Source organism: Halichoerus grypus, chromosome 9 (genome assembly GCF_964656455.1).
Source record: "Halichoerus grypus chromosome 9, mHalGry1.hap1.1, whole genome shotgun sequence".
Classification (NCBI taxonomy): Eukaryota; Metazoa; Chordata; class Mammalia; order Carnivora; family Phocidae; genus Halichoerus; species Halichoerus grypus.
The window spans coordinates 22,636,983-22,648,157 of record NC_135720.1 but is presented as its reverse complement, the minus strand read 5'-3'; the positions used below and the strand labels follow the sequence as shown (position 1 = coordinate 22,648,157).

The following is an 11,175-nucleotide window of genomic DNA, read 5'->3' as shown; positions in this document are numbered from 1 at the left end:
TTAGGATCTGGTGACTCCATTTCTAGAGCTCACACGGTGGTGACCACTATCTATCTGTCCTAATTGAATGACATATGGAAGCCAATGACTGTCTTCTCACTTGTTAAAAGCATTCATGCTCAGCATACCTCGGAATGGGCAAAGCCTAGCAATTAAAAGCACAGATGGTATGTCGGTGGCATCAAAATTTCTTTAGAAACAAAATCGAGAAATTAAAATGTAAAACAACACATTAAAAACTAGACACCTCAAGCATGTAATTGTATATTTATTTCTCTTTTTAAAGAACACTCCTTAATGTAATTCAATATACAAACTTGGTTTCACAGAATTATAATCCACTATATAGCACAAAGATAACCCAGATTGTGTGTGTGTGTGTGTGTGTGTGTGCATGCACACACATGTGCATGTGTGCACACGTGTTGTTGTACCCCCTCCCTTTCTTCCATTCTTCCGGACCTACAAACAAAGGCTCTGCCCACCTTCCATGCTAACCAAAGCCCATTCTGCATGTTGTGTACAAAAGACATCGTCCTCCCACAAATTCTTTTCCCTGGAAAGCTTCTTTTCCCCGTTCCCCCTGAGATAGCCAGGAGCCTGACACTCTTCCCCTCTTGAAGAGGGTGAAGTGGCTTCCCCTAAAGCTGATGCCCACCCTGTTACCATGTGGACTGGCTGAGAGGAAAGGCTGGTGAGAGGTCTCCACGCCCCTTCCCTGTGTCCACTCCTAACCCTCAGAGTCCAAGCACGTCCCCTCCGTCGCAGCCTTAGTTCCGGTCACCATCTTGTGCAGCAAGAACCAAGGAGATCTGTAAGGCCAGGTCTTCTCCACGGGCAGCGCACAGCACTGCCTGCCAAGCCACCGGGCCGGCCGATAACCAAGCTCTACACAGTCCCATGTGCTTTGTCACTTTAATTTTTAAAGACACCCTAGCATAGGTCTGTGTCAACCTAGTGTCCAACTGAGTTACATAAAATTGTACCAGTGATGCACTTGTACATATTTACATGGGGCGGAATGTTTTCCCATATTTTTAGATGAGTATATAGATCAACATGTTCACATAAGACCAAATACTTTTAATATTATTTATAACTGATTTATAAAGCTTTGAAAAAACTCACAATAGCACATTGTTTACTTTAATGCTTTACGGTACTATAAGTTTAAAATCACAATCAGCACTTAAGTTATAGTCAATCCAGCAAACAAGAGACAAAAAAATTTACAAGAGTTAAGAACTGACTGATACATCCTTTATCTTTTTTTTAACTAATGCATAAGTGCAGAATAAGATACTCTAGTTTAAATATCTTGTTTACAATATACATTTTTGTTCTAGTTACGCAACAGTAAATCCCATGCTTCACATAGAAAAGCAATCCACAACATTAAGAAAAAATGTACAATTTATGAAACAAAGTAAATAAATATTAGTATTACAGAATCAGAGCTGTACATAAAAGCTGTTCAGTTTTAATCATATAAAAATATGTTTTAGTGCAACCTCACATATATATTGATGCTGTTTTGCTTTACATCATTTAGATCCAAGTGTCCAAAAAAGGAAAGAAATTACATTTATTACAAAGCAGATACACAAATTCTAAAATATGTACAAAGTACTGCTAAAAAATGCTTATAAGAATATAAGCAAAGTAAAGAAAAGGCACAAACATCTGTACAATTTTAAAAGTACCAGACCCAATAGGTTAATTTCAAATTTTGTTTTGGTCAGGCTCATGATGACTTGTTAATTTACCTAATTCTTTTGATATAACAAAAGTATATATAATAGCAAACTACTGTAACTTAGGACAGGCATGCTATAAACTTGATTACCTCTATTTCTAGAAAAACAAAAACAAAGAACAAAATGGGAAAATGTGGAAATGAAAGTCTCCATGCATCTTAGATCAATGTAGTTGACTCTTCTCTGCTGAAGGCTCACTGCCTCCCTCTGTGCTTGAAGGTAACTCTTTGCAGCTATGAAAGCCCGACTGTTTATCATCCACACGACTCGTGCCATAAAACGTGGAGGGAGCTAATGCAGTCTGTGATGTACCAAACTTGTCCTTTTCACCATCATGCAAGTCAGGGTGGGTGGCTGAGGTGCAGGGCTGACCTGGCTCAGGTCCACTAAAGTGTCTAATGCTAACATGTGCACTTTCCAAAGGTTTCTGGTGGGCTTCCTGCACCTGCACTGGCTGATCCGCCCCAAGCAGAGCGGCCTCTTCTGTGGCAATCCGGAGACAGGCAATGGCTTTTGTACAAGTCTGAATGTTTTCCTCCTGTTCCCTCTCTGTTGAATTTAGGCTGTCTTCTGAAGTGCTCTGTTTCATCAATAGCCGAGGAGAGGAGGGCGTGCTAGGTGGACCAGATGACTGCAAAACGTGAGGAGATTGCTTCTCATGCTGCTTCGAAAGGACATAGGGATCCTTAGGGAAGGATTCCCTGGAGGCTCCCTTCTTCTCCTCAGAGCCCTCCATTGGCAGAGGCAATGTGGGTGGAGGATGTAAACCGGAAAGGGCCGGCGGCATGGAGTGAACCATTTGGATCCCACCAACTGGCACCATGGGGATAGGAGCTCTCACTTGCTGCTGAGAGTGGAGTGGAAGATGACTGAAGACATAGTCATTAGGACCCTCAGGGAAAAGGCTGGAGCCTGGATGTTCATAAGCACCTTCTTGGTCTCCATAGAGACTGAAGTAAGGAACCTGAGGTAATCCTCTTCTTAAATTCTGCACGGGGAAGCAGAGAGCACAATATTTAGGACCCAGGACTCTTCATGTGAGGTCAAATAGATCAAGCTATTTCAGCCACTCATTCATTCACTCATTCATTCCAAACACTTTCAAACTACCTCATCCCTGTATTGATTTTTCACTTTTTAGACACAAGAGATTTCTCAGTTGTCTTTTAGAATCCTTGAATGAAGCTGTTGGTCTGTGAAAAGTGACTTTTGTTTTTAAACAGCAATGTGATAAAACATGCAGTGTGTTTTCCACTAGGTACAGAGACACATTTCAGTTCTGTTTTTTTTTTTTTTTTCGTAAAAGAGAAGGAAAAGAAACTAATGGATAATTACCAGAAAAAGTTTACTGAGCAAAAAACACTAATAGTAGGTTTTTAAATTCAAAAGAAAGTAAAACGATTGCCATCTGTTTATATACTGGGAAGACTTTTAATATTTTTCTTAAGTGTTGATGAGTATAATTGGAGTGACAAGTCTGAAAATTGGCTTTTTTTTTTTTTTTTAAGTTTTCCACAGAACAGATGACAAAATGGTGGTGACAGACAAACTGGTTAGTCCAATGTGCAAGACATTCATTTAAAGGAATAAATTCCCGCTCAAGAGGCACTCTGGGTGGAAGACTAGCTTCTTTATCAAATGATAAATGAAGGCCAGTTTTTGTAAGGCAACTATCCACCAAAATAGTTAACATTAAATATGTCAAACAGTTTCAACTCATATTCAACTACACAGCTGGGAACTCAAGATTATTATGTCTTAATATCTTCTGTTTATATTATCATGTTCATTTAAATTCCATCTTGGTAATTAATGAATGAGGACACTTAACACTGGGGGCCAGAATTCCAGATTTCATGGTCCCAGTCCTGAAAGAGAACTTATTTTCTGCAATTGTTTCTGTAGCAAAACACAATTTAAGACTATGAGATTATCAGGCTTGAATGAGATTATCAGGTTTCAATTCCTGAGATTTATTCTTTTAATGGACTGTCATCTAAAAGGTACTCAGTTTATTTTTAGTTTTAGTTTTTGAGAACTTAAAATCAGATAGATATAAACTTGTCAAGTATGGTAGTAATCCAGGAGAGAGACCAAAAAAAAAAAAAAAAGTTCTCATTCATTTCAAGGATGTTTCTGTTCTAAAGCTCAAGGTATGCTCTATACCATTAATGATTCATCGAGTTCTATTTAGACTGTGAGAACAGCCTGGGAATGATAAATTATGCATTATCTCTATTACTCTGTGTCAGGCTTAGCCCTTACCCTGTTTGGACTACACCTTATTCAAGCTAGAAACAAATTATTATCCTGGAAGTGTAGGCGAAGTAATGAAATCATCAATCCTATAATCACAACGGCCTCATAAGTTAGGGAAGGGGAGAATTTTCTAGTATGACAGTCATTTAAATACTACAACAACACAACAACAAATCCCTCTTGTCTTTGCTCTGATCTAGAAAAAGGCATGTTTCCTACATCAAACATCAGTTAAGGTGGAAGAACTGTGATGCCTAGAGTAATAATCTTTGAAGATAATTAAATGAATCCTCTTTTAATTATAATTATCAAAGATTCAAAGTTTCAGATAAGATGTAGCTTGGTCATTGTTTCCATTTTGCTTTTGGTTGCTATTCCGTGACATCCAATGCAGACACCTAATCAGAATGGGGGTCTGTGAGGGGTCAAAGAGAGCTGTCCCATTCATGGAGTTTCTGACTCAAGGCTAACAAAGGGAGTGATGAAGGAAGTGTCCTCTAACACTAGGATGTACTCAATATGTTCTAAATACAATAGAATTCTATTTGTGTTAAGAATGAAAGCGTCATGTTCAGACCTTTACTGATCAGCGATTAAATGATGACAACCCCAGAAGTAAGTGTGCAGTACAATTTTTACCATGTAAGCACTTCCACTGCTCCAAACACTACCAGGCCTTTCTGCACATCCTCTTCCCCTGCGTTCACCCCTTCTTCACCCTCCAGAGACACTCTCAATATGATTTTTCTACCTTGGTGTTTACCCCATTTGCAACCCTATTTTGTTTTGTAATTTGAGCCTTATCATTGTGTTATCATTGTAAATCTTGGTAAGAAACACCTTGATATGGAAATGCGAATAATGAACTCGTGAGGGTTGTATTATGTGTATGTATACATGTGTGTGTATATATATCCCATGTACCACGTCTTATCACCCCACTCATCTTTTCAACATTGTCAGTAGGTGCTCTGGAAGCAAATGCAAAGAAGGAGGTAGGACTGCAAGGAGTTCATTGCAGGGCAGAGGAAGCAGGGGATCTGATGCATGTAAAGTTAAAGAGGAGAGGAAGCATATGTTCAGTGGGGATGGATCCAGGCTCAGTCACTGGCTGGGGGCTGCAGGGAGAGTTAGCTTTAGCTTGAAAACTGAGGTCTGTCCTGATGGCACTAAGAGCACAAGGCTGTCAGTTAACAGCATTCCTCACAGCTGAATGGCTAATTCTTTCAAGGACAGAAATCTGCTTGGCCCACCTCCCTGGCTGCCATAAACAGATTAAGAAACTGTGGCCAAGATGTTAAGTGACTTGCTCAAGATCACACAGATAGCAAGCGATAGGACGTGGATGGAACTGGAGGGTATTATGCTGAGCGAAATAAGTCAATCAGAGAAAGACATGTATCATACGATCTCACTGATATGAGGAATTCTTAATCTCAGGAAACAAACTGAGGGTTGCTGGAGGGGTGGCTGGGTGATAGACATTGGGGAGGGTATCACAGACCTGTACCTCTGAAACAAATAATACATTATATGTTAAAAAAAAAAAAAAAGAAGCAGAAGAAGATAACAGGAGGGGAAGAATGAAGGGGGGGAAATCGGAGGGGGAGACGAACCATGAGAGACTATGGACTCTGAAAAACAAACTGAGGGTTCTAGAGGGGAGGGGGGTGGGAGGATGGGTTAGCCTGGTGATGGGTATTGAGGAGGGCACGTTCTGCATGGAGCACTGGGTGTTATGCACAAACAATGAATCATGGAACACTATATCTAAAACTAATGATGTAATGTATGGGGATTAACATAACAATAAAAAAACTAATGATGTAATGTATGGTGATTAACATAACATAAAAAAAAAAAGAACTGAATGTTGACTCTTTGACTAGACACGATGTTCTTTGCACTACATACTGGAAACCAAGACACATTTTTCTTTGTCTCTTTTGCTAATTTATCTACCAAAACTTTAAAAATGGAATAGGGAAGTTTTTTGTTTAAAAAAGTTGAGGCCAGAAACCATAACATTTTTCATCATCATCCTTGAGCCACACGTTAGACCCTCAAAAAATACTGATGAGCGAAAGACCTCTCCCCCTCTCCCTCTTTCCTTCTTTCCTTCCTTCCATCTATCTATCATCTATCTATCTATCATCTGTCTATATTAAAATTAACCAGAGGGCATTAGGGCAGAAACAGCAGAGTAGTAGGATCCCAGTGGTTGACTATCATCTCCTCCAAACCTGCTCCCTGGATACTACCACTCCAGACTGAACCAGAGGATGAGTGTGTCATGCTAGCCTAGAAGATCCTTTCATGCCACAGTCACTGACCTGTGAGCTCTTGACCCATGTTAAGCGACAAGACAAGGTATTGCTTAAAGAATTTCCATCAAAAAGGTTTATATTTAGGGTTATTCTAATTTAATACTTTCATACATTATTCAGAGAGAGTGCAGCACACATCCAATATAGCAATCAGGAGAAATACTTCTCATAGTATCATCAATTCTGTTTTACCCTGGCAATAAAAATCGTCTTCACACATCACAGAAAGATAAACTCCTCCTCTGCCACTCAAAAATGATGTGATAAAACATTAAATGGGAAGTGCTTTGCACCAACTGCCCCTTCTTCAGGGAGCATTCCCAGATCTATTCCCTCTTATCACATGAACGAAGCAGCTGGCTATAAATTCTCTAGAAAGATAATTAAACTGGGTAATAGACCAATGGCTCTACGGTTGGCCTTCATCAATGGTAAAGTTTAATCATTTTATTAAGTATCCAGGTGAACTGGTATAAAAAAAACAACTGGTTGCAAACTCAGCAGCTAAGAAAACCAATTTCCTTCCAACAATTTTCTGGTCACATATCCAAAAATTAGATGAACTTCCTTAGTCCACTCCTTCAATTCTTTTGCCTGAGTTGACTGTGAGTTGCTATTAGTTTTTAATAACAATAGCATATTGGCACTAAAAGCTTGTACTTTCGTGACTGCAGTTGACTGAAGATGTCCCAACATCTCACAAATACCCCAGTCTCAGTCCACCTGGCCAAGGCCAGAACAGGACAGTCTCACCACACATGCTCCACCAGCATCACTGGTTTATACCAGAGAAAGCATCTGATACCCCAGATGTGGTATCCTGGCATCAGAGGGATTTGCGGGCCTACGACTCTCTACTTAGGCTGTAGTGGCATAAACTTCAGAAGATCTCTCTTTTCTACTTAACACCACCAAGACACAAAAACCTGTGGGAATGTACCTCTTTTTCTTAGCTTGCTAATTCATTATCTTGCAAATAAATCATGTCCTGATTGTGTGCATGTTTCTGCAGTAATTGTAGCAGAAAGACTAAATTGGTACCAACTTGTGAAAAGGCGATGCTGGGGGGTCAGGGAGTGAATTGCAGCAGGGAGCTTTCCTGAAGTTTAAAAATGGTAACCTAAGCTCATGACTCAAAGTAGTGAAAAGGCAATGAGAGGAAGGAGCCTGGTCACCAGGGCAGTGATAAGACAGAGCTGGAAGCGGGTAGTGCCTTTGGCTGGAAGGACGGTATTGAGCCACACAACAGAAACCCGGAACAAAGAAAGAACACCAAAAAGTAGAGACCAGGAAACAAAAACACATATAAAGCAAAGAAACTCAAAAGGTGTCATTCATCTGTCTATGCTGTGTCTGCTTCATTCATTTTTAAAAATCCTACACACACTGAAAGAAACATCAAGGTCTGCCATCCCATGGAATGAGGCATGGCAGATGTTTTTTATGAATTGGCATTAAACCTACTGCCTAAATTTAATCCACGACTGTTACTGTTGTTATCTAAGTTTATAATGAGGGCACACCATAGAAATCTCTGACACTTTCTCCCTGAGCTCTCCCAACTTTGGGCCCACCATCTCACTGAGCCAGTGCACTTGGAGTGCACTCTCACTGAGCAGTGACAAGACAAGCAGAGAGGTTCATGCCTTTGACTCACAACATACCAAGGGGGTCACTCTCTCCTCGTGACTCACTGGTTTCACATGTCCACTCACTGTGGGCAAGATCATGAGTTTATTTTTTAAAAAAATGTATTGAGAGTCAATGCTAATGCCTGATCCTGACTTGGCAAAGTTCTATAACTGAACCCCAATGGCCCTGAGGGTGTCTGTCTAGGCAGTCATGTCATTCCAAAGACCTCACCTTTCCTGCTCATGTGAAGGTTTCAGCTCATGTCCATAATCAGTGAAGCTTAGAAAGCAAGCAGCAAAGCCTCACCTGTTCCCAGCTGGCAATGTGCTACTGCTCTGATGCAGTACTACACTTGGGCTAATGCCACAGCCATGTTACTAACAACAGCACGCGAGAAAGCATCTTGCTGCTATTTTCAGTAACCAAGTTCACTGCTCCCCATGAGAGACACCCATGTTAGAACAAACTTCACACCAGTGTTATCAAGAGGCTCCGATATGCTTTGGTTTATACATTAGAAAGGGAAAGCTAATCATACTTACAGGAGGCCCCAGTACAATTGGTTCTGCTTGCAAATACTGCCCCATGGACAATGGTGGGTTATGGTATAAAGCCCTTCTAGGAGATGGTGCTCTTATGGTGGTCATGTATCTTCTCTCTCTTCTGGGAGAAAGGTCTCTTCTTGCCGTGATATCTTTCCCAGGTGACACTGGCCTCCTTGGGGACAGATGCCTTCTTGGTGAAACATCTCTTTGTGACATCTCTCTTCTCAATGCAGCTTCCTTTCTTGGTGAAAGATGTCTCATGGGTGACAGATCTCTCCTAGGTGATAAATGTCTTCTGGGTGATAAATCTCCTTTGGGTATCAGATACCTCTTTGGTGAATTATCTCGACGGGGTGAAGAGTCATATCCTGGTGAGGAATGGTGGCTTGAGGGTGAGAAGTCCCTCGGAGAGGAGCTGGGCTCCGAAGACAGCATGTACTCTTCATCCACACAACTCGGTATGTCTAACCTGTCTTTGTCCGGTTCCGAGTCTGTACTTTTGCTCTGGAATAACCTCTGGTATTCTGTCATCTGAGTATCTTCACATGAGTCACTTGGTGTCATCAGCTGAGTAACCTGAATACTTGGCAAAGTAACCAAATAGCTGATCAATGAAGAATGCCCCAGGGAACTATCTGAAGGAACCCCATGGGTCACGGCGCCAACATTCACAGGCAAGGATGAGAATCTAGGAGGCTGAGGACTAGTGCTTCTCGATCTTGTTTTTGGTGTCAGATCTCCCTGATCATCAAAGTCATCATCATCTTCATCATCGTCATCATTATCATCTCCGTCCTCACCATCCGATTCTTCGGCATCTGAGAACTGATGATCAGTTGAAATGCTGGACATGCTATGCTTCTCAGCTGCTTTGTGCAAATCTTCCATCGTTTCTGAAACAATTGAACAGATAGTGAAGATCAAGGTCTAAACTTCAAGGTTAGGAGCTAATTTGGATGCCATCTCTTTCCAAAAGCTTCCCTCTAACCCTGTAGACCCTGGAGATAGTTCCATTTCTGAACCCCTATAACACTCACTGGGCACTTACCTGGGAGACCTTATGCTGGTTCTTAACCTTTTATGACTAATCTGATTCATCCCGACCCAACAAAAGGACTCTAGAGTAGGACTTTATATCTCAAATGTCACATGGCCCATAGAAAACCCTCAACAAATGGGTATGGATAATGCTGTTAATAAAGAGGCTAGAAGAAAAGGAAAGCAACAATCTGTCCTTATAGGTATAAACTTACATATAAGTGATATATCTCAGGAAGTCTGACTGGCCCTCAGGTTTTCTATTCAGGTTAATGACGGATTTTTTTCTCTCTTAATAGGAATAATAACACATTAAATTGTTTTTCAAATTTCCCCAGAAGTTTCATAAAATCTAAATCCCTGTCACAACACAAGTATAATTAGATCCTTTACGGTTCTAGATAGAAGTATTTTCATAGTGAGGCCTTTTTTCCCCTTCAGTCAGAACTGAAATGCATTTATTCTTCTCAGTAGGTTGTAAGCAATTCAACATGTCAGATTTCTTTTCTATATTTCATATTTAGTAAAATGAAATGTGATCAGTTTTTTAAAATACCAAAACTTGTTTTGCCACCCCGGCCACAAAACTCCAGTGTGAAGAATAAAGAGGTCAGTCAACTAAATTTTGTAATACCTGCTTCTTCGGTTTCCGTATCATCCACTGATGTCATTGAAACTCCCAACTCCAAGCATTTCTTCATGTGTGCTTTAGATTTCATATGCTTTGTTAGGTTTCCTAGAAAACACAGGCAAAAAAAAATGGATAAATTAATTGATTACAAAAATGTGATGATTGCTCCAAAATTAGAAATGAACTAACTTGAGATAACATAGATCTGTTTCTACCCCCTACCCTTTGCCTTGAACTTAATGGGAACAATCTGGTTCCTGAATACATCAACCGCTCACAACTTTGGCCCAAACTCAAGTTTCCTTCATTCTAAAAGACTTTGTAGAATCGGGTCATACCTTTTCAAGAGTAGGTTCCAAGCAAGACTGAGAATCCCAGGCTTTCCTGGCTGAGAAGAGATCTAGTATCTTTGGCCCAAATGGGCCAGCCTCCTAGGCCTTGATATAAACAGGGTGACATAAGCTGGGTCATACATACATCTTAGAGAAAGTTCAGATCAAACATTCTCATCAACACACCCTAGACCCCAGACCTTCCGGCACTGATCAGATTTAGATCGCCTTCCCAGGCTCCTCACTGGTCAGAAGAAAAAAATTATGCAAACTTATGGGAAGGCCAACCTTGTAAATAAATTCAAAGATCCATACAAATACTTAGCTAACTACTTAAAAGGAGCACTATTCTCAGTGTTTACAATCTCTCTGTCTGGTATATGTTAGCAAACTTTATGACAGCAGTTTCTAAAGTTCTGCAATATTCCCTATCTATTTATCTTGAAAATCCCATCATTCTAAGAAAAAAGAAAGGTTTTCTCTCAAATATGTATTATGATGATGATATATATAGATTATATGTATAAATACATACGTGTGTGTTTATGTAGATTATATAGTTGTTATATAGAATGTGAAAAATTATGCAAACACTTATCTAATCACCTTTGACCTAGGATCTATGAAATTTTATATATATATTTATGCATAAAT

The 11,175-nt window shown here is 40.1% G+C and overlaps 1 protein-coding gene across 7 annotated transcripts in view; it reads right to left on the bottom strand.

The window, feature by feature from the left end:
* Positions 1 to 250: 250 nt before the first annotated feature.
* The window catches only part of HIVEP2 (HIVEP zinc finger 2), a 196,998-nt gene continuing 186,073 nt past the window's right edge, over positions 251 to 11,175 (bottom strand). For all 7 annotated transcript variants that reach the window (XM_078054646.1, XM_078054649.1, XM_036106673.2 and 4 more), the window contains 3 exons: positions 10,193 to 10,294; positions 8,518 to 9,413; positions 251 to 2,745 (listed from right to left, as the gene is read on the bottom strand). In XM_078054646.1, the coding sequence (XP_077910772.1) occupies positions 1,921 to 2,745; positions 8,518 to 9,413; positions 10,193 to 10,294 (1,823 nt within the window). In that variant the 3' untranslated portion in view covers positions 251 to 1,920. The remainder of the gene's footprint in view (positions 2,746 to 8,517; positions 9,414 to 10,192; positions 10,295 to 11,175) is intronic.